This window comes from Hermetia illucens, chromosome 4 (assembly GCF_905115235.1).
Source record: "Hermetia illucens chromosome 4, iHerIll2.2.curated.20191125, whole genome shotgun sequence".
Taxonomy (NCBI): domain Eukaryota; kingdom Metazoa; phylum Arthropoda; class Insecta; order Diptera; family Stratiomyidae; genus Hermetia; species Hermetia illucens.
In genome coordinates, this window is record NC_051852.1 from 110,273,133 (window position 1) to 110,294,961 (window position 21,829).

At 42.4% G+C, this 21,829-nt stretch overlaps 1 protein-coding gene across 1 annotated transcript in view; it reads left to right on the top strand.

The window, feature by feature from the left end:
* Window positions 1-21,829, top strand: part of LOC119655178 — a 48,613-nt gene that overhangs the window by 18,128 nt on the left and 8,656 nt on the right. The window contains exons 9-15 of the mRNA XM_038060930.1: window positions 3,016-3,147; window positions 3,207-3,344; window positions 3,448-3,635; window positions 8,662-8,768; window positions 8,843-9,243; window positions 9,302-9,442; window positions 20,955-21,064. Coding sequence (XP_037916858.1) covers window positions 3,016-3,147; window positions 3,207-3,344; window positions 3,448-3,635; window positions 8,662-8,768; window positions 8,843-9,243; window positions 9,302-9,442; window positions 20,955-21,064 — 1,217 coding nt within the window. The remainder of the gene's footprint in view (window positions 1-3,015; window positions 3,148-3,206; window positions 3,345-3,447; window positions 3,636-8,661; window positions 8,769-8,842; window positions 9,244-9,301; window positions 9,443-20,954; window positions 21,065-21,829) is intronic.

The following is a 21,829-nucleotide window of genomic DNA, read 5'->3' on the forward strand; positions in this document are numbered from 1 at the left end:
TTTGGTGGCTTCGGCATTAAATCTCCAGTGATGGGAATGCGATCGAGAGTGAGAGCGTCGACGTTAACGTCCGAAAGAATTCTTGAGTTGGAACTCTTGTTTCACCGTGTTTAGCTCTGCAAGCTGACTTATAATTGCTGGACTAGCTACGTTAAACTGATTTCCGCTGCTGAAGGCGTGGATGTTGTTCCGGGGATACTTGTCGGAAGTGTGGCATAGGTCTTATCAGCTATGTCGGCTGCAGTTTGTACTGGCTGGCCATCATAATTTGTTGAAGAGCAAGCGTCTTAACCATAGAATTCTCATCAGCGGCTCCGGAATTATAGTACGGCCGAGACAAAGCAGATAGCGAAGGCACTGGGAGGGTTTATTGCCGCCCATATATGAGTCCTCCATGAGCTATCTCGTTTTCTGCTTCTGGCTGGGATACAACCCCTTTATTAATTGCTGGAGTGAGTGGCTATATTACCCTGTACCTCCCCGATTTTTAATAAAATCTCATGGTCATGGGGATTGAAGTCTGCTAAATTTGGTACTTACTTTACAGCGGTCGCAATCATACGCTTGTCTACAGGCTAGTTGCGGGTTCTCAGCATTGTCATTGCTTTTACGTTTACCTTGAACCCGGCAATTTTCCATTTTTAAACTCGGAGTTACCACTTTGGGAATTGTCAGGTTAGGTTGATAGCAGGAGTTGAATGAAAGACGTGTTAATATATTTGATTTGTTTATTTAAATCCAATATCGATCCCGCTTCTCATTGAGGTGTTTACAAAGTGAGAGCTATGAGTAGACGGTCTCTGCTATTGAGTGACTAGCTAACTTTTAGGGAGTAGATCACTTCCGTAGGAAAGAAAGTTATTTAAAAGTTTTTCTTCCAGACAAGTGTCTGGAAATAATTAGCACCGCCATAATGCCATATCATTCCCGAGATGACGAACGCCGAATCATTTGAGACGGTCCTGAAGGCAGGACATACCCTTAGGGTTGTACTTTTGGTGACCGTACTCAGTTTATGTATTTACTGCATACAGTAAGATGGAATCTACCACCCTGGCTATGAGTAGCCTGCTGTCTGCTGTGTCTGTCTGTCACCCTTATCATCTCAGAAACGGTTACTACTATTGATACGAAATTTGGTAAAAAGGTGGAACCTGTGATTTAGTGAGCAACATAGTTCAACGTTGAGTTTCAAGGGGCCCTTCAAGCAAACGACGGGTATATTTTCTTCACCCGGTATAGCGGCGTGGGGTGTCAAATGAAAGGTCTCGATTAGTACTGGCCGAAACCGATATTAGCTTTGATATTGGTTGTAAAGAAGGGGAGGATAGTGCGGGGGCCGGAAAGAGTCAGCTACTTCAAGGACCCCCTTTCAGAAACTACCAAGTATCTGAAAAAAATATGGTGGTTCACGCACATGGTATCTGGGCATCAAAATACTATCCGTACCGTACCCATAAAGTTGATAATAGGTTTGGTTAGGTTTTCCATATTCATTGTGAGTGGAAACCCCCTTAAGTTTATCCTAGAATCATCGAGTTTTGCAGTAATGAAGGCTATACTGTAGCTAGGTACAAACAGGGCAAATGCCCACTCAAAAATGCTATCAACTATACACAAAACCCTTCATACCTGAAGCGTTTAGCTTCCAGTTCCATGACTTGTTTAGTTCCAAGACCATTTTTAGTCTTCGGCATGTAGTAATTGCTTTCCAGCTAAGCTAATTTATTTATTACTTTCTACTTTTGCTTTTAACCCATTGATCCCCCCGTTGATCAATTGCACCAGTTTTTCCTTCAAAGGTCTAATATGGATGGAGTCGAGAAGCTCTCAAATTGCCTTCTAGCCTCTCCGGCCATCGTTGTTTCAGTTAGCTAGTTGTTTCCAACTGAATTCGATGGTCAAGTTAATTATAACAAGTAAATTCTGATCAACGCGAATCACATGTCCATAGCGTTGAAGACGCTTCCATCAATTTTTACACCATGGTTGGAACTCCATGTCGATCGCGAATCCGATCATGTGCTACGCCACTATTTATATCAAGGTATCGTTCATCGTCTTTGTCGGTCAGCATTCAGAATTATAGAGGACGACTGGACGGACGACATTACCGTTAATCCATCGATCGCAAAGAACGCCGGTTGTGGAACCTCGTTTCGCAACGTAGTTTACTATAAGCTGATACCACTGTTTCGATATATTTGAATTCGCCAGGTTACCGTTAATGACAGTGATCGTGCCTGTTTCATTCGGGCCAGGTATTAACAATTTTCTTTTGTTTAAATTCAGTTTGAGAACATGCTGCTTGGGGTGGGCATTCTATTTTTGGACAAGTTACTCGAGGTCAGCTTTATTTACTCCTCGGATGACTGTAGAGGAATTCAACTCAGCGTACGATTTACTCTGGTACTAGGTTTTATCAAGGGGTTTGTGTGACAGTTACATCTTCGAAGTGATGATGACCTTTACATTTGAAAAATATCCTTTTATAAGAAATTTTATATAGTCTCCGAAAATGTTATCAGATCTGGGATTCAATGACTGGGTGAGTGAGAAATTGTGAAAGGTCAAGCTAGAGTGCCCACCCTATGGACCAATTTTCCCCAAACAAGTGGTACTATCCAGTATTAAAATGTGTACCATCATAAACGGGACACCCTGTGTAATATAAGAAATACACAAAAGCCGTCATATCTGAAGCGTGAAGCTACTGGTTTTCTACTTGTTTTTATTTTCAGGTTAACTTCGCGTGTGCTTTCCCATTGGTTCACGCGGTGTACCCTAGTTTGAATTCCAGGTACCGGTGCGGACCCAGGCATCGGTTTCAAGACACGTGAAATTTCGTGCAATGGGAGTTGGGTGAGCGAGTTTTTTAAACGGCGTCCCCTTGTGCCAGTTTGGGTTCCTGTGACAATGTTTTTCCCTCTTTAATTATTTTTTACCGGGTTTATTATTTGAAGATAGGTAGTGGCATAGATATAAAGAATTTTTATATTTCTTCACTCCTTACAGTGGTTGGACAAAATAGAAACACTGCCTCAGGAATTCGTCGGCAAATGCTTGGTGGCAACCTTGTAAGGAACGAACGACATGGTTTACTAAATGGAATTGATCCTACACCAATTATTGTTGTACAAAAGACAGGTAAATTTGTGAAATTAACATTTAAAATTCTGATGGTTAAAACTAATCTTTCTCGTTAGATGGCACTCTCGAAGTTACTATTCCGACAATTGGTGGAATCCTATTATCATATAAGGATCCAAAGCCGTTAAATATTAAATATGTGAGCTTTACTAGTTTCGGCAATACGACTGGAAGATGGTTTTATGACTGCGAAGGTGACAGTTTATCAAAATTGCTCTATTAAAGCTTCTTCCAATATGGAGCGGTGCATATAGTATATAAAAAAAATCTTATATCACTTTTTTATTTTACTATTAGAAACTCATATGGAAATGAAGAAGGAAAACGTTACAAGCTTGGAGCGCCTGCAAGTCGACTTATTTGCGAACTATAGTATGTTCACAATTCCGAAGGGGGTATCAAAAATCTACATGGGAAGCGCAATTAAAGGGGTCACCTACAACGAAATGAAGTCAATATTTCAAGTCAGGTTGGAATTTAAACTGGTAGGTACGGTTCTGACAATCATCTACTACGTAAAGATTACTCAGTTTGAATATATAATATAACAAAAATAACTGTAAATATGTCCTGTGTTATAAATCTGCTTTACAACAAAAAAAAATTGATAGGAAAGTATAAAATGGGATGTTTCCTATCTAAAAACGAACCACTACTTAGAGCGCTTAGCCTAGAATTTAGACACTGCCGAATAAACGAATTTTGTTGGAGAGGGGTCCAGAGCGATGCTGCGATTATTTACGGCGACCATACATTTATAATTGTTTTTAGAATGTCAGCTTTTAATTTTAATTTCAAAAATTTAATTCCTGCAATATCATAACATGCAGTGAATTCACATGAAAGCGAAACTTCAACCTATTAACTTTGCTGATAACTTTCATCGAACCTTCTAGTATCGTGTCTATTACTATGCTTTATGTAATTTTCCAAAACGCTGCACCATACCATAGCCAGGGTAAAACTGTACACGTCCATGAGAGAATTCAGCATCACGGCGAAGATGATAAGACTGACTAGGCTGACCCTGACCAATGTGCGAGGCCAGAGAAAAACAGCAGGCTCACTCTCAACACCATTCGACATCAACAACGATCTAAGACAAGGGGATGCCCTATCGTGCGTCCTCTTTAACCTGGCCCTGGCGAAAGTGATTCGCGATACCAATGTAATTGCGAGAGGCACCATCCTCTCCAAGTCCACCCAACTACTGGCCTACGTTGACGATATCGACATCATGGGAAAAACAACCCGAGATGTACAGTCCACCTTCATCTAGATCGAGGAGGCGGCGCAAGATCTTCGGCTACACATCAATGAAGGCAAGACAAGGTATATGGTGGCAACGTCAGCACCGAAAACCAACCAACCACCAACATCAAACGGTCAAACGGGAAGAATAAAAATAGGACTACAACTTTGAGGCCGTTGATAATTTCTCCCATCTAGGGTCGAAAATCACAACCGATAACAGCTACGATGATGAAATCCGCGCACGGTTATTGGCTGCCAACAGAGCTTATTTCAGCTTACAAAAACTGCTCCGCTCGAAACGTCTCACCATAGGGTCAAAGCTCTTACTGTACTAGACAATGATCTTGCCAGTCCTCATGTATTTCTCGGAGACTTGGGTTCTTTGCAAGAAGAATTGCGAACTCTTGGCCGCGTTCGAGAGAAGAACCCTCCGAAGAATTTTTGGCCCTCTACATGAGGATGAACGATTTCGTAGCCTACATAACGACGAAATCTATGAGCGATACTGTGGCGCGGCAGGATCTGTGGATAAAATCCGGCTCAATAGTTTACGGTGGGCGGGTCACTTAATCCGTATGGATGAGGATGATCAACCCTGCAAAGTCTATAAGGGCAATATCTATGGTAGAAAAGTAGACGAGGCAGACCCTGCCTCAGATTGAGCGATGGCGTGGGTCAGGACGCCAGACAGCTTTTAGGGATATCGAATTGGTGGATCTCGGCGCAAAACCGGGATATCCGAAGTTCCTTATTAAGGCAGGCCTAGACCGGATACCGGTTGTTACGCCGTTGGTGATGATGATAAACACACAATTTATTCAGAATTTATTATTGCGTTGGTGAGGAGGCAGACGCTACCGATGATAATAATGATGAACTTCCAAATTGTGCAAGTCGATCAGGAATATTATCAGTAGGTTCCCTATCCACAATGTCGAGTTTATAAACTTTTGCCAGGATACCATAAGGACTTGGCGCTTTCCTGTTTTTCATGGTGAGAACTGCTTCTTAGAACTCTTTCATTATGAAAAGAGGGCAGTCCTCGACGCTTTCCGTACTGTTGATATCACCTGGTACGGGATGTCTGGCGAATAATGCCTGTACAATGCGGTCCAACTGGTCGGTTCTTAGTATGCAGGGTTTCAGCAGACCCACAAAGTGCCCACAGGTCCTCATTTATTTCATTAGCTAAGTTCTGCGAGCCGCGAGCTTTGCTTTTATTTATTGCACTGCGGGGTCTCCTTTTTACAACCTGCCCTTTTGGCGTATCCCTCCACGCGCGCTGGTAAACGTTGTGCCAAACGGCGGAGCTTATGAGACTCCTTCGGAATATTGGAAATTTCTGCCACCTACTAGCACATAGAATGCTGGTCACGGCTGGGCCCCTCCTGGGCATGGAAGCCTCACATGTTGTAGTTATTAGGTTCATCATTGAATTTACGACAGTATCAGCTGCAACGATGCCGCCCGCTTGGATGAGTTTCTTGATGTTCACCTTCGCGACGTTCCAGACGCAGTTGAAGCGCCTAATTGGTGCACGCTGGCAAGTAACGTCAACCAATTCGAACGCAATGTACTGATGCCAAAAGTTCGGCATCGTCGCATTCGGCGACAGGTAAACACAGAAAAATGTTATCCCTAAACATCGGTTCCAGACAATTCCCTCGGTTCCAGACGATTCCCTCGGCTTTGGGCATGAGCACGAAATCGAACGCCATTCCAATGGTAGCAGTACCCGAGAAGTCGAGATGTCATGGAGCCGGGTCCCTGGTCCGGTATTACCCGCTGATTAGCACTTGATCAGCTTTTACCTCCGCAACTCGTGAGCGGTTGTACTCTGGTGAATGTTAATTTGTAGGATGCGGATCATGCTAATCGCGTTCTAGCCCTTTCTAGTTTCGTCCTAAAAATTGGACACCTAAACCTGCAGTGTATACAATGCTTTCAGCAGACGCGCTAAGATCATTGCTGAGAGCGCTTTCATTGTAGGTGTCCCCGAGGACCTGCAGTGCCTCGTGCCTCCCGATGTCGCTTTGTCGTCCTGTGACATGTTACCGACTAAGCGGAGTGGGTGGAGTGGAGGCGTAATATCGGAACAGAACAGAGAACCGACGCGAAAACAAAGGAAGCGGAGCGTAACCTGGACTTTTAAACACCTAAAACTGGCTTTTGCAGCGAATGTGCACTTTTTTAGTGTAGGTGATTTCTGTTAGTTAACACATGGGAAATAATTATTCGTTTACAAATAATAAATAGGAAAAATGTGGTTCCCCCGCTACTCCTGAATATCCACTGGTAATCTTAGTTGGCGGCATGACGGGATTAGATCAAGGTACTTGAGCACGATGTCTTGAGTGGTAAGCAAATACCCTGCTCGCAAATTTCTTGGTGTAGAAAGTCGCTGCGGCAGAGGTTGACGCTTCTTCAAGAGCAGAGTGAACGTCGGGTTCTCATCGGTGAAACCACTGGCGGAATTGTTTCCGGGTTCCTTTGCCGAACCCGCGTAGTTCCAGTTGGGGGTGAAGTGATGTGGTGGTGCAGCGGAGACGCAAACCGCACACTGCATTGCCGGCAATCCGCTCTGTACCGATTTTCACTACCTTCACTGCACGTGGTCACAAATCCATGTTGGGATGTAGCCGTTCAAGTCAGCAGCTTCGCGGCGTGCCCTATCGTCAGGGTTACCGCTGTAGTCAACTGTGTAAAGTCAAAAAGAAAATTGTTGCTAGCAAATTCTAGAACGGATTTTACTTAATAATTAGATTAAAAATTCCGGGCGAAATAAATACTGACACCCGGAGACAGAACACAACACTCTATAGGTCGGCTACGATGTGACATACTGCCGGCAATGTAGTACGTGGTTCACGTCTTCGCATCGTCGCCATACAGGTATACTGCCAGCTAGGCGGTCAGAACTACTTACCCGGGCACTTCACTTCACTTCCCGTATAGTTAGTCACCCGCTGATGACGCCTGTGAAAGGATATTGTACAATAAGATGGGCATATATGTACTTTGTGTCCGGATAGCTGCGTGGTTAGAGCACAAGGCTGTCGTACGGAAGGTCTCGGTTCGAATCTCACTGGTGGCAGTGAAATTTGTATCGTGATTCGACGTCGGATACCATGGCATTTCCTTTGAGAGTGCCTACCCTCAGAAGGAGCTAGGTTGCAAACACTATCTAAACAGTTCTTTGGCGACTTCGTAAAAATCCTTGATAGTAAAGTAGGGAGCCGGCAGAACTCGTTAATGTTATGGGATGCCTTTAAAGTTCTAGAGATATATAACAGAATTGTTAACCTAACAGCAACCACTTCTATTATAATACGACACTGACACAACGCGTTCACACTCATCGACAGTTTAGAGGATGATAATCGAAAAAAATAATAACTAACTGGAGCCTTCGCTGTTGCACCCAGCTACACACTTTAGGAAAAACCGTGACGTATTTCATATTGCCTTGTCCGGAGAATGTGGAGTGATTCCATGACCATGACATGTTTCCTTGATCACCTCGATTACTACGATGCCATCTGCTTCCTCTTACAGCGGTTGGCCAGATGACTACCGATTTGCAGAAGGATCAAATTGATTCAGATTGAAGATGAATATCTACAAACCAATTTGCCTATTTTGGTAGCGTTGTTTCTGCTGATGGTGGCACTTCACTTGTTATTCCCTACCACATCAACAGCGCTAGGTCCATCTCCCAGTTTATCTAAAATCACGAAATGTCTCAACCCCAACATTAAGTTGACACGGTTTAGGGCTAGTTCTCATTTGGGGCTGCTATATGGGAATAGTATGTGGAAAGTGTTCCCTACTGTTACTTGAAAATTCAAAGCCAACTTGTCTGCGCCGTTTCACCGGGATACCCTGCACCGACAGCATCTCAAACGTGGAACTGGTAGTGGCTAGGCCACACCTTAGGAAATGCGAAAACTTCGTTGCTGACTATACCACTATCCTGAAGTGGCCGAAAAATGGGTCAATCCCGAAAAAAGTTGGGCAGAACAAAAGAAATCTATATAGATTTCTTGGAAAAGATTGGAGCGAAGTGAAGCACACTTCCTGAAACGGACAGTGATCAGGTATAGGTGTGGTTGACACACTGTGTGGGATGATGGCACCTATATATTATATCAGAGGGAGGTGACGATTCGACTTTGCAACTTCAGCAATTATTTGTATTCTCTTTAGTTGTTGAAAATCCATGAACAATTTTTTGTCATTACATAAATTTTATTTTAGAAATGGACTGATCCAAAACTTCAATGGAGGCCATTTAAATATAGCAACATCACGACCCTGAGATCATTTGAAGCGAAGTTTCGAACTCCAGCCATATGGATCACTAAGTAAGAATTTTTCTGGAGTGGGTTTTGCGAGGCGGTTTTCCGTTTACAATTTAAAATTTTTTTTCGAAATCCAGTGGGACCGGCAATACATTTACCCGCTTCAATCCAGAATATGTTGGAATCATATACAACAATGGATCAGTAGTAGCAGATACAAAACAACAGATTATAGAAAGCTCTTGCCGAGAATCACAAGATGGAAATTGGCCATGGGATGAATTCAAATGCTCAGTTGAGTTTGCGGTGGACGGCAACCTACCAATCGATTTTGATCTAGGGCACATCGAAGCGGCTTTGACAATACCTGAGCTAAGCAAGTGGCGCTTTTCTGGTCATCATTTACTTACAAAGAAGGTTGAACCCTTTACTGAAACGGGAGGTAATTCAAATTCTACGATTTCAGCGGTGAATTTGGTAATACATATGAGACGAAATGTTTTGTACTACCGGAAATTTTTTTGCGTTCCTTTATTTGGTGAGTAGGGCTCTTTGCAGTAGAACCTCCTTTAAATATTAGTGAATTTTTTTTTCAGTTGCAACAGTTTTTATACTTTTGTCATTTACCATGAAAAGGCTTTTAAGAGGAATTTTGAATTTGATCGCTTTGGTTTTGGTGGCCAGCTCATATTTAGCACTGGACAATACCACGCTGGTGACATATGATCCAAACTTTGGTAAGAATTTGTATCCTCAAACAAATTTTTAAACTCTGATAATAAATCTATGTTTATCCTCATTGGAACGGTAAAAGTTAGGTTTCGGTCATTGTAGTAATAATAATGGTAGAAATTATTACCCTGATTTGACTGAGGTGCTCATTCACAGGTGAGTCGACTGGTATCCAACATCAAATCACAATACAAATTCCGCTGCCACCAGTGAGGTTCTATCCGCAACCTTCCAAACGACAGCTTTGTGCTATAACCACAGCTATCCGGGCACTTAGTCATAGTGGTAACTAACATTAATTAGACCAACTTTCGATAATAAGCACATAGAGTTCTCAGAAGATTCGACTTAAAAGCGAATTGATTTAAGCTTGAAGTTTTTGATTAAAAGTGGGGATCACTTTTCGAGTGCACAATGGCGGAGAGCAACCTCAAATTAATGCTGGCGCTTACATAGCTGCACCCACAGAGTTTAATCGAATCGGCGAAGGCGGATTGAACAGTATTAATGTGTCAAGCAACATCAAGTTCGATCGTGATGGTAATGGCGGGAGAAAAATTCTAGACAAAAAGTCTGCTGTTAGTGCTGTATATGTCATGCATTGCATTGGTGTGCGCCACGTGTTTGTGAACATGTGGCACTGCACAGCTGTTTGTGGCTTGTCATATGAGATGGGAAAACACGCACAAGAAAACCATTTAGACGCCATCGACCACAGTAGATCTACTATAGGCAGTACCCTTACAAAAATGACCCCACTTGCAAATGTGCTTGCAGAAGTTTATCTGTACACATCAGAGACGCTAAACAAGGAAAAGGCATAATCTTCGTCAAATCGTATTGGTAAGAGAGAGATCGGTGAGCTTTTGCTGTTCTGGTACTACGGCGTGCTCACCCATATAGCAAAAAGTTGTTTCACGTATTCACTTATACATAAGCAAAAACTTGCTAATCTCACCAATTCATTGGCAAGTCCGGGCGGTATGTCAAACACAGCTGATCGGGTTTTCGGTACATCTCGCTCATGATCAAGGGCAAAACAAAGTGAAATCATGTGTATTCGCACTGATTTCCCCCCTTGAGGGGCAAGGGGGAGTCACACTGAGAACAGCAGTTTCGTTTGAATTCATTTGCAGTTTGACCCTCCTTCGTCAAATGCAGAGCCATTTGGCCTAGGTTCATGACTGGGTGAAAGAGAGCCAGCAAATGTCATCAGTCTGGTTAAGGTCACACTATATCTAATAGGCAGTACCCACACTAAATGGTCCGGACTTGCAAATGAGTTGGAGAAATTTATCCGCACACATCATAGGCCTTCATATGTTACGTTGTGCACGGATAAGCTTCCCCTATACATTCATACAGAGAGGCTCCGCAGAAGAAGGCTTTAGCCACTAAGGAGGGGGAACTACAGGCTGAATTCTACCTGTCAGAACTCCTCTTTTCCTTTGTTATTTAGGCTACGGAATCGTTCATTCTCATATAGGGGGCTAAAAATTGTTGGGAGGGTTCTTCTCTCGAACGCGGTCAACAGTCCGCAATTTTTCTTGCTAAGAACCCAAGTCTCCGAGGACTATGGTGAAATGCTGAGAGGGATTTCATCGTCGTAGTTGTTATCGGTTGTGATTTTTGACCCTAGATAAAAGAAATTTTCAATGGTTTCAAAGTTGTAGTCTCCTATCTTTATTGTTTTGGTTTGACTATTGCAGTTTGATGTCGTTCGTTCTTTGGTTTTTGGCGCTGATGTTGCCACCATGGACTTCGTTTTGCCTTCATTAATGTGCAGCCCGAGATCCCGCACCGCCTGCTCGATTTGGATGAAAGCAGTTTGTAGGTCTCGGGTCGTTCTTTCCATGATGGCGATATCGTCAACACAGGTCAGTAGTTGGGTGGACTTAAAGAGGACGGCGCATTTATCTTAGCATCACAGATGACTTTTTCCAGGGTTAACCTTGAGGACGCAAAGAGGGCATTCCTTTTCTTAGACCGCTTTCGATGTTGAATGGTCTCGAGAGTGATCCTACTGCTTTTATCTGGCTTAGCACATTGGCCAGCCCAGTCGGTCTTATCAACTTCGTCGGGATACCGAATGCTCTCATGGCCCTGCACAGTTTCACCCTGGCTATGCTATCATAGGCGGCGGTCGATGAAAACATGGTGGAACTGATGCCCATATTCCAACCGTTTAAATTGCTTGCCGCAGAAAGAAAATCTGATCTGTTACTGATTTGCCTGGAGTGAAACTTCTTTGGTATGGGCAAATGATGTTCTGGGCGTATGGGGTTATCTGATCTAGCAAGATAGCAGAGAACATATTGTAGATGGTACCCTGCAACGTGATACCTTTATAATTGCTGCACTGTGTGATATCTCCCTTTCTATGTATGGGACGGATAATGTCTCGTTGCCAGTCGTCCAACATCGCTTCTCCGCTCCGCTCGATCAATATGAGGTTGGACAGATCGTCGAAAAACTGCGAGAGAGGCGTCTTCGCTGGTATGGTAACGTAATTCGCGCTAACGAGAATTCACTTGCCAAGATTGGTCTGAACATCGAAGTCGTGAACAAAAGGTCGGCCGAAAAAACGGTGGCTTGATGGGAATTGAAAGGCCTCGCGATTACATCCTGATCAGGCATTTGATCAAATAAAAGGACGAAACCGATCACGACGAGCCGACCCCGCTTATGAACGGAACAAAGGCTGAAGAAAAAGAAAAAGATGTGAGAGTGACGAGTGCACGACAGCTCCGTGTCACATAGCCCCCTATTTTTTAGAAAGCGATTTAAATAAACGATTTGATGGAAAGCTCTGTATTGAAAATAGTCAATCTTATACGCTTCACACTCTGAGTTTAATATTATTAGCAAATGCCAAGAATTTAGCTTACATAAAGTATAAACAAATCGGGAAACCGGAAGCTACACGCTTCAGGTATGAAAGGTTTTGTGTATTTCTTTTATAAAGAGATTTGAGTATGTCCCATTACTATGTAGTACGTAATATATGCATATATTATGTGAAAATATTCACTTTCAAGTGATATTGACAATCATAGTGTTGAATTTGCACAGGAGCGACAATTTTGACCTATTATAATTTTGTTAGTAATAGTGCGATTTTCACAAAATTCGGCAAGATCATGCTCTATGGTATAGCATATATTGCTAGTAATTCTAGGGCAAACTTAAGGGGGATTTTCCTGTCAATTACTAAAAATTAGGTATCGGTATGGAGAGTATTTCTCAGCCTAGGTACCATATAGTGGCAGCCTCTTGATTTTCAAATTTTTAAGTTGGGTAGTTCCTGAGAATGGGTTCGTTAAAAACCTTTCCAACAATTGTCAAAACTAAAACCAGCTTCGAAAGGTACTAATCGAGACCTTTAATTTGATTCCCGACATGACTATATTTAATGGAAAAAAACGTACAACCCCCTTTTGCATGTATGGAGACCGTTCCTCCCTTAAATTCGACGTAAAAGGATGTAACTCACTATATGCGTAAGCGTTCACAGTTGCCACCATTCTGTAAAATTCGCGATTGGTATGTATCGCTACAACCGTCTCCGAGAAAAATGCGTGTGACGGACAAACGGACAGATAGACAGACAGTAAACCGAATAAGGTTTTTTGTTTACACAAAACAAAAGGGCTGGGGAGAATTAGATTAGATTTCACTCGAATGTCAATTATTCCCGTTATTTATGACGTTAGCACTTTATTTGTATGGCTTAGAATGCTGTTAATTCGCACGAAATTGGTAAGTTTGAACTGGTATAATTTTCACGGATTTCCATAAAATTTAGTGCATATATACGAAATCTTGTCCTCTATGCTGGTGCAAAATTCGGAAGTTCTAGAATGAATTTAAGAGGCGTTTTTCAGTTAATTTTTAAAAGTTGCTAATATGCTATTAGTAAGTTTATTTGAGTAGTTATCGGAAAGGGACATATTTTGAGGCCTAGCTTTCATCTAAGTGCATTGGGATTTTTAGGTTGAGTCCTGTTTCACTTTAAGTGCGTACATTTTGACGCCTCACTCGCACACTTTGCAATTCACGACTAAACTGATATCAATTGTGGAAAGTACCAATCGAGACCTTTCATTTGATACCCTACATCCGGTGAACAAATTTTTTGAATTCCCCCTTTATATGTATGGGGAGGCCCCCTTTAAACTCCACCTAAATTTATGCCACTCGCTGTATGCGTGGGATTTCATAGTTTCCATCTGTCCACCAAATTTCTTTCGGATTTCTTTAGCTTTATTTGCACAGATATCGGAATGGGATTTATTTTGAGGCCTAAATATTTTTCAGATTTTTCGGTTGGGTAGGTTCTGAGAACTAGACCTCTTTTACTTTTTGGGTACATATTTTTTGCCCTATTTCCCCGATGTTTCACTCAATATCCAAAAAAAGATCGGTTTCGTACTAAGTACTAATTAAGCCCTTTCATTTGATACCCCACATGACGATGTTCTGTGAAAAAAAAAATTACACCCTCCTTTCGCATGGGAAGCCCCTCTTAAAATTCAACATAAAATGGCGCCACTTGCTGCATGTAAAGGGACACACAGACCACATGCTCTCACCGAATTTCGTTACAGCCGTTTCTGAGTAAATCGGGTGGACAGACAAATAGCTGGATAGATGGACAGCCGGACAGACGACCAGATGGACAGATGGACAGACGGACAGATAGGCCACGGTGGTGTGTTACGCCGATGACATAGCACTTTTTGTGGTCGCAAAGCATCTTAGGATGCTGAGTTGTACTCAAGCGAAGCAATCAGTGTTGTTAAGGCTTGGCTAGAGAGTGCTGGACTGGCACTCGCGGAGGAAAAGACGGAAGTGGCTCTTATCACTAAGCGCCGTAAAAGAAATTACGCTTGCATTAGAATCGGGTCTCGTATCATCACTTCCAAGCCGGCCATCAAATACTTAAAGGTGATGATAGACGGAAAACTCAATTTTAAGCAACACATAGAGCATACTTGTAAAAAAGCATCCACCACGAGTATGGCTCTCGCAAGGATGATGCCCGAACGTAGGAAGACCGCGGCATACTTGAAGGCTGCTCATAGCCAGGGTGGTGAGTTCTATCATGCTGTATGCAGTCCCAGTTTGGGGAAACGCACTGCAGGTTTTAGGCAATGCATATAAACTGAGTGTGGTTTACAGAAGAACAGCTTTGAGGGTGTGTTCTGCCTTCAGGACCGTCTCAGACGATGCAGTGTTCGTCATCTCGGGAATAATGCCAATTGACATACTGGCAACCGAAATGATGAACATTTATAACACCAGGTCCATCTCTCCCTTATCGCAGGTGAAAAAAGCGGAAAGGGAGAGATTCATAAGCAGATGGCAACAGCGATGGGACCAGCCAGAAAAGGGTCGTTGGACTTACAGGTTGATCCCTTCCATCAGGGAGTGTCTGGAGAGAAAGCATAGGGAGATCAATTATAATCTCACCCAGTTTTTCACCGGCCGTGGAGGATACCGTCAATACCTGTACAGGTTTAAATTGGACACCTCACCTAATTGTCCAAACTGCGACGGGGTCCCAGAGGACCTAGCGGAACCTAGAGGAAACTCTAGGTGAAGTGCTATCACCGGAAAATTTTGTCCGGAGAATGGTAGCTTGCCAGAAAGGTTGGGATGCGATCAATTCCATGATCGCAGTAATTCAGGAGAAGCTGCGAAAAGCAGAAGAAATGAGGAAGGCGCGGTTACGAACCCCGCGAGAAGACGGAAGGAGACCTAGCTAAAGTAAGCTAACTCCGCCCCGTGGTGTAATACGTAAAGGTGGTTCCACGGGGTAGAGGGGGAGTCAGGGGTGGTTTTAGTGGGTAAGAATCTCACACTCTGGCGTGCCCAGGCCAGAGTCTTTTGAAGATTTCCACCTCCTTAAAAAAAAAAAGAAAAAAGACGGACAAACGGACAGATGGACCGACGGACAGACGGGCAGACAGACATTGAGTCGATTTTAATAAGGTTTTGTGTGAAACTAAACAGGGAAGCCAGAATCGTTTGAGAATGGTGTATAATTCTGGTTGGATGGTTTGGCCGACGACAAGTATCTTGTTCAAATTGTATCCACGGAGACGTCAAAAACCACTCTAAACTTGGCAGTTATGCTCTCTGGTTTGAGCGCACAATGATGTGGAAGGAAGTAATGAGGGTTCGAAATACCTTTTAGATTGATTTGGATCATATGTCCTACTTGCTTGTATTCGTCTATAAACTTACTGTATTGTTTATGTAATTCCGGTTGTGTGCTAACTTTCGTTCTACTTGGAGAAAGCGGCTCATAGCGACGCCCTTGGATGCATCGAGTTTGGTCAAACTGCGGATCGGCTAGCTAAATGTTGTCGGGTAGCCCCCAATTCTATCTAGGTTTTGCGTTGGTTGAGAGGATGTTATAGCGAAAACAGTAGCATCTATTTTCCTTGCGAACGTGGTGATTCGTGATCGCAATGGCAACGTAACCTTCTGCTGCAATTGTGGAGGTAGGTTGTAATCACAATTTTTTCGCGATGTTGATTGGGGAGCCACTATCTCTCACTAAGGCTTTCATTCCTATTAATTTTCCTTTTTGATATACTATCTTGATGAGTGCGGTAGCTAACAGAATAAGAGGTCCCTCTAGTACAGATATCCCAATCGATAATAGAATGGAATGGTTGGCATATGCGTGAGACTTGCCCTTGCTTGGCCGTGTGGTGTATGGTGTCGTCCATATGTAATAGCGTGTTGTGTCTTTGTTCACTTTTAAGGCAACTTTCTGCGCTACATTGCGTGCTTTGATGTCCTTCGCGTAAGCAATTTAAACATAACCTAGCTCTTTGATTTTAGCTATTCGATCCCAGAACGAGAAACGTATCGATGGCTGCATTTCACGAGGTGAAGCTTAGGTTTATTCGTATAAAGCAAGTGTTATCTTGTTGAGCTTCTTTAATAAAATATGTAATACGATGGGATCCCGGATTTCGATATTGATTTGATAGGTTTTGAATTTCGATAAACATTCCTTCGTGACATCATGAAGCTTTTTCAAAGCACTGGAGGATTCTGAAGTAATCATCGCTTATTGAATTAGCCAATTCAATAGCGTGGATACCATCAATCTTTGGGTGCTGTAACGATTGGTCAGCGTCTTCCATGCTACGTCATAAATTTAGTCGATGATGGAAAGATGACGTATAAGTTGCTGTGATTCACCTTTTAGATTGATCTTAAGGTAACACATTTTATTAGCACTCCGCAACTGTTGCTCGTGAGTCATCTGACGGAATAAATCGTGCAAGGATTGCCATTGTGCATAGTTGCCATCAAAAATAGGAATGGTTACATGCGGTAAATTGATGGCTGGAGAAGTCCTTTTAGGGGTGCCTAAGCCAGAATCCAGCTTTGCGCGGCAGTCAGTGAGAACGATAAGGTGTCTGGAATCCACTCTTCGATATTGGTGAAATTCGTCTTATCGTATCCTAACGCTTTTGGGTCGTTGGAGGATTGTCATATGTTGTCATCGCCTTGACGCAACTCCTCCCAATATCTGCGGACTGTGCCAGCGCAACTTTGTCGATACTGCTGATGATATGTTCCACAGCTTGCATCCTCGGTTCTTGCTGCCGTATTAGTGCGACGAAATTGCTAGGAGGAGCGGACGGGCCATCGTCTGGGTAGCCTCGATATATAACGCAACCGAGGTTGGTATACGAAATTCAGTATTCTGTCTCGATGTGCCTGAAGTCGTTGGACTATATCATCGTTGTACTTGCTTTACTTTGGATTATTTTCAGTCAATCGCTTGATCTTAACTTTAAAAGCAGTTGTAGAAAACACTTTATGTTTGGCATCACATGTTTTACTTGTGAGGAACAACTGATATTAGAGATTTTACTGTGGATGACTACTTTTTGCTAATGCGCGTTGATTTAGTACCGAGTACTACCAATTCCTAGGACGGTTTTCCAAAAAAAAAAAACGCTCGAAACGTCTCACCATAGGCTCAAAGCTCTTACTGTACAAGAAAATAACCTTCCCCATCCTCATGTATTCTTTGGAGATTTGGGTTTTTAACAAGAAAAATCGCGTACTCTTAGCCGCGTTCGAGAGAAGAATCCTCCGAAAAATTTTTGCCTCCTATGCGAGGATGGACGATTCCGTAGTCTACATAAGGACGAAATCTTTGGGCAATACCATGACCGTCAGGTTGTGGATAAAATCCGGTTCAATAGGTTGCGATGGGCGGGTATCTTAATCCGCATGGATGACGATGATCCAGCCCGGAATACTATAAGGGCAATATCTATGGCAGAAAAAAACACGAGGTAGATTCTACCTGACATGGTACAATGGCGTAGGCCAGGATGTGAACAGGCTTTTAGGGATATCGAATTGGTGGACCTCGGCGCAAAACCGGGATGTCTGGAGTTCCTTATTAAGGCAGGCCTAGACCGGGTACTGGTTTTTGCGCTGTTGATGATGATGATGTATGCTGGATTATGATGCATTCTTTTCATTCAAATTACCATTTCTTACGTAATCATAATCATGATAATCGACCTGGAAGATTTAAGGTATAAAGGTTCCGTTTTCACCCACTTTCAGAATAGAGATAACTTTTTCTCTCCATGTCCGTTTGGTATGTGGCCGAAGGCTAGATTACATGTTACTACTTTGAAAAGGGAACCTAGAATAGCTTCTTGACCTACTTGAGGTATTGTTTGGAAAACTTCAGTTGCAGAGGGGGAATTTAATGGTTTAAATACTCCTTTTGCCCATCTACCTTTTATTTTAACATAACTTCAGAATATATATAAAGTTCTTTCCTCTCTTTCCAATTTTTGATGTCCCTCACACTAGCAGATAGTGAAGGGTATGGCAGTGCGTTGCCTTCTTTGTAGAGTTTTTAGGAGAAAAAGTTTAGACTGAACGGTCGGAAATCCTCCGTTTTTTACTGCCAAGTATTCTTTTTTGCGGTGATGACTATATTTAGAAGCGGGCCTGTATATACACATATGGTTACCATTCACCACTTAACCGAGTGTAGTGTCTCAACTACACCTACGTGGCATCGTTCATCTCTCGTTGAGATGTACTGCACTTCCCTCCAGTACTTTTGCAGACGGCTGCACTTCTCCTCTACTGTTCTAAGCTAAGTGCTCTTGGGGCGACTCGCTCGGCGATCTTTTTGGGAGAATGAACTCAAATGCATGGCGTAGCCAGAAATAGTACTGTCATGCCTCTTCAATGTCCTGCATTAAGGAGACGCTACAATTCCATCTATCTACAGCCACTTTCGCCTTTCGTTCAAATCGCCCACAGGTGACAGGGCCGAACAAGTACTTTGTTTGAAACAATATGAGGTCAGCCTACTCCGATGACACATTGTACGCAGGAGTTCACGAAGGCTTGGAGTTTTCGAGCGACAGTGATGTTCACTTTTTATGTACTACTCGCATATAGCAACACAGAAAGAGCGCTAGCACAGAACAGTCTCAACTTGACTTTGGTGTTTGATAACTGCATTTCCATATTTAAGATAAGGCACCGAAACCGAATTTAGCATTGTTAATTCCTCGGCCGAAATGCAGTTGGGTGACACCGTCGACAGAAATTACTCTTTCGAAATAATGACATTGATCGATGCCTTCAATGCTCTGCCCATTATGCAAATAGGAACAGCGTGATGAGCCGCCAGAATGCGAATCTTGGTTTTTGTATTTATCTTCAGTTCAACTCTACTGGCCTCTTTTTCCAAATCCAGAGCCACTTGGTGTGATGTTGCCACCTTATGTGGTGTTGCCAGTCCACTTGATAATTCTTTTTTCAACTCACTTTTCTTTCTATGTAAATGAGTTTGTGGTTAGTCGGAGCAGCTAAATTCCAAACTCCAGACTAACCAGCTATGGGAGCAGCAATTGCCTGAACTCCACAATAATTTAGCCACGTAGTGTGAATTTTGGGAGCAGCAATTGCCTGGACTCCACCGAATAAAACACGTTGGGCTTATGTTTGATAGTTCTAACGAACTACATATTTTCAATTCATATTTCCTATTTTATACAATTTTTACCTATACTTAGTAGGCCTGTACATATGAATTTACAGTATTTTAGAGAAAATATTACGTAGTAGGCAATGATAATGTGGATAAGTTTACAGTATTTTACACTTGGTCAAGGTCCATAATCCGATGGGCGAGCAAACAGATGTCATGAGCGTAGTCGTAATGTTTGAAGAAAAATGTCATAGTCGATCAAACTCCTTGACGACCTACAGACGAGGCAACATGAAGAACGTCACCGATAATAAGAGGAAATAATATCGATGACAAAATGAAATCCAGACGGTCTTCGCTCTGAGCTGAAATTCCTAAGCGCCATCTTATGTTGCTCTGACAATAGCTATTAGTTTTTCTGGAATTCCACTATTTAGAGCACGTCAAAATAATCCGTCGGGGCTTTATGTGGTCAACGCGGGAAGATTCTGAACGAAAACTAGCCTGCTGTCTGTAGATCTACTGCTGATCGCAAAGTGGTTAATCTTATTCCTCGAACCGAGTTGGCCAGTTGAAACACAATTAATCTTATGGCAAGCTCTGTGCTCGAGCAATGTGTTACCAATGAATGGGCGGTGGAAACTCCAAAAATCTACAAACCCTCCGCCATTATCGTTATAGGACCATGTTTCCTCACCACATGTTTGAGTAAGGTATTGAAAAATCCCGTCTTCGCATTCAGAACATTTATTACGATCATAATGTCTTTCAGAAGCCTCCCTTGAAGTCCGTGTAATTGCTCGTAGAAAGCATCCTTGTAATGGTAGCCTCCGTTGGTGCATAGCATTATACAATTGTGATGCTCCTTGACCTGGACCGGAATCTTGCAGTCAGAATCATGTCAGAAACTGACTCCCACTTTTAACGCTTTTAGTCGCCATTTATGACTTTGTATTTTTAACTTCAACTCATAGGACAGAAACGGGCATAGAAGTCTAGTCTTGTTTGCTAGTTAGGAAGTTCATCTCCAGGAAACAGTTTGTTACTTCTTTACGGAGCGGGCATCAACTGCTGTATCGTTGATATTGATATTGATTTTATTGCTTTACTTTCATTCTGCAAGTATAGGTTATTGCTGGGTACGTGTTTTAACATTGATGCGTTTTTTTTTCAAAGGTTCAAAAATCATATAACCATAATTTGATGACTCCCAGAATCCTCACCAAAAAACTCTTTTAATTTTTGAAAAGCGGAGTCCGTCAACCAAAAATAGTGGTAGTAAGTTGCTCTCCATTTGGTCCGGTCCGAAGTCAAGTGGATGCGCACTTAGGAATGCTCCAATTCCAAAACACAAATGAGATGAATATTGAAAAAGAATATCTTGACTTTCCCTCAATGTAAGAGTTTACTTCTCAAGGGCCATCTAGCATCAATGTCTCTTTTGTTATGCACTTACTCAACAAGAATTAATATCTAATATTAATGTCCTTTTCTTCTTCTTTATTCCACAGTTCTTTGCTACAAAATCGTTATCGGCATTTCAGGCTTCTCATTTTTTATGAGCATCTTGATTTACTGGTTTTCTGATCACCCACCGAATACAGGAAAACACTTTGCCAATGTAAGTATATGTTTATCAGAAAAAACATTTGATGTAATGCTATTGATTAGCTCCATACATATGAGATACAGATTTTATTAGTAGATTGTCTCGATATAATGGCAAACACTTGTGATCAAATTTTCTATAACTTTCCAGTCCTTAAGAAGTTTATATAAGCCTTCTAATATAGCATGAGGTGCGGTAGTCCGCTCGCATCCTGGTCTTCTGATGGTTGTAGTGGTATTTTTGTTCCCTATAACTAGCTCTGATGCCATATATTAAACAACTCCTCCTCTTGGGTAACAATTCAGGCTTTGAACCGGGGATCTAGAATTTACTCAAAATGTTCCCTATTTGTCGTAAAAGATTAATGAAAAAGATAGAGACCACCTAACATGCATTGTAATCGGAATGATCCTCTGGTCTTTTGCTTTCATCAATTGTTTACGATCGATACTAGAATATTGGAACGCTCCTCGATGAGGGGATTGGGGCTCCCAAGGATGCTCCAACATGAGGAAAAATTTTAGTGCAACAGGCTGGACATTCTGGGATTAAGTGGGCTAGATTGATGCGACTCAGGGGGGTACTCCTCTCTCTCTTCCGGTAGTGTGCTATTGTAAGTTTGGCGGAAGTAAGCGTGAAAGCGGTGCGGGATTGGGCAGTGTCGATGGGAGATAAGCACCCACCCGTGACACCCAGAACAGGAAAACAAATTGAATAAAGAAAGGAGAGCAAAACTTAAGGTCCGGGGGTACGGAACCCCAATGTCGGCGGTTTTTG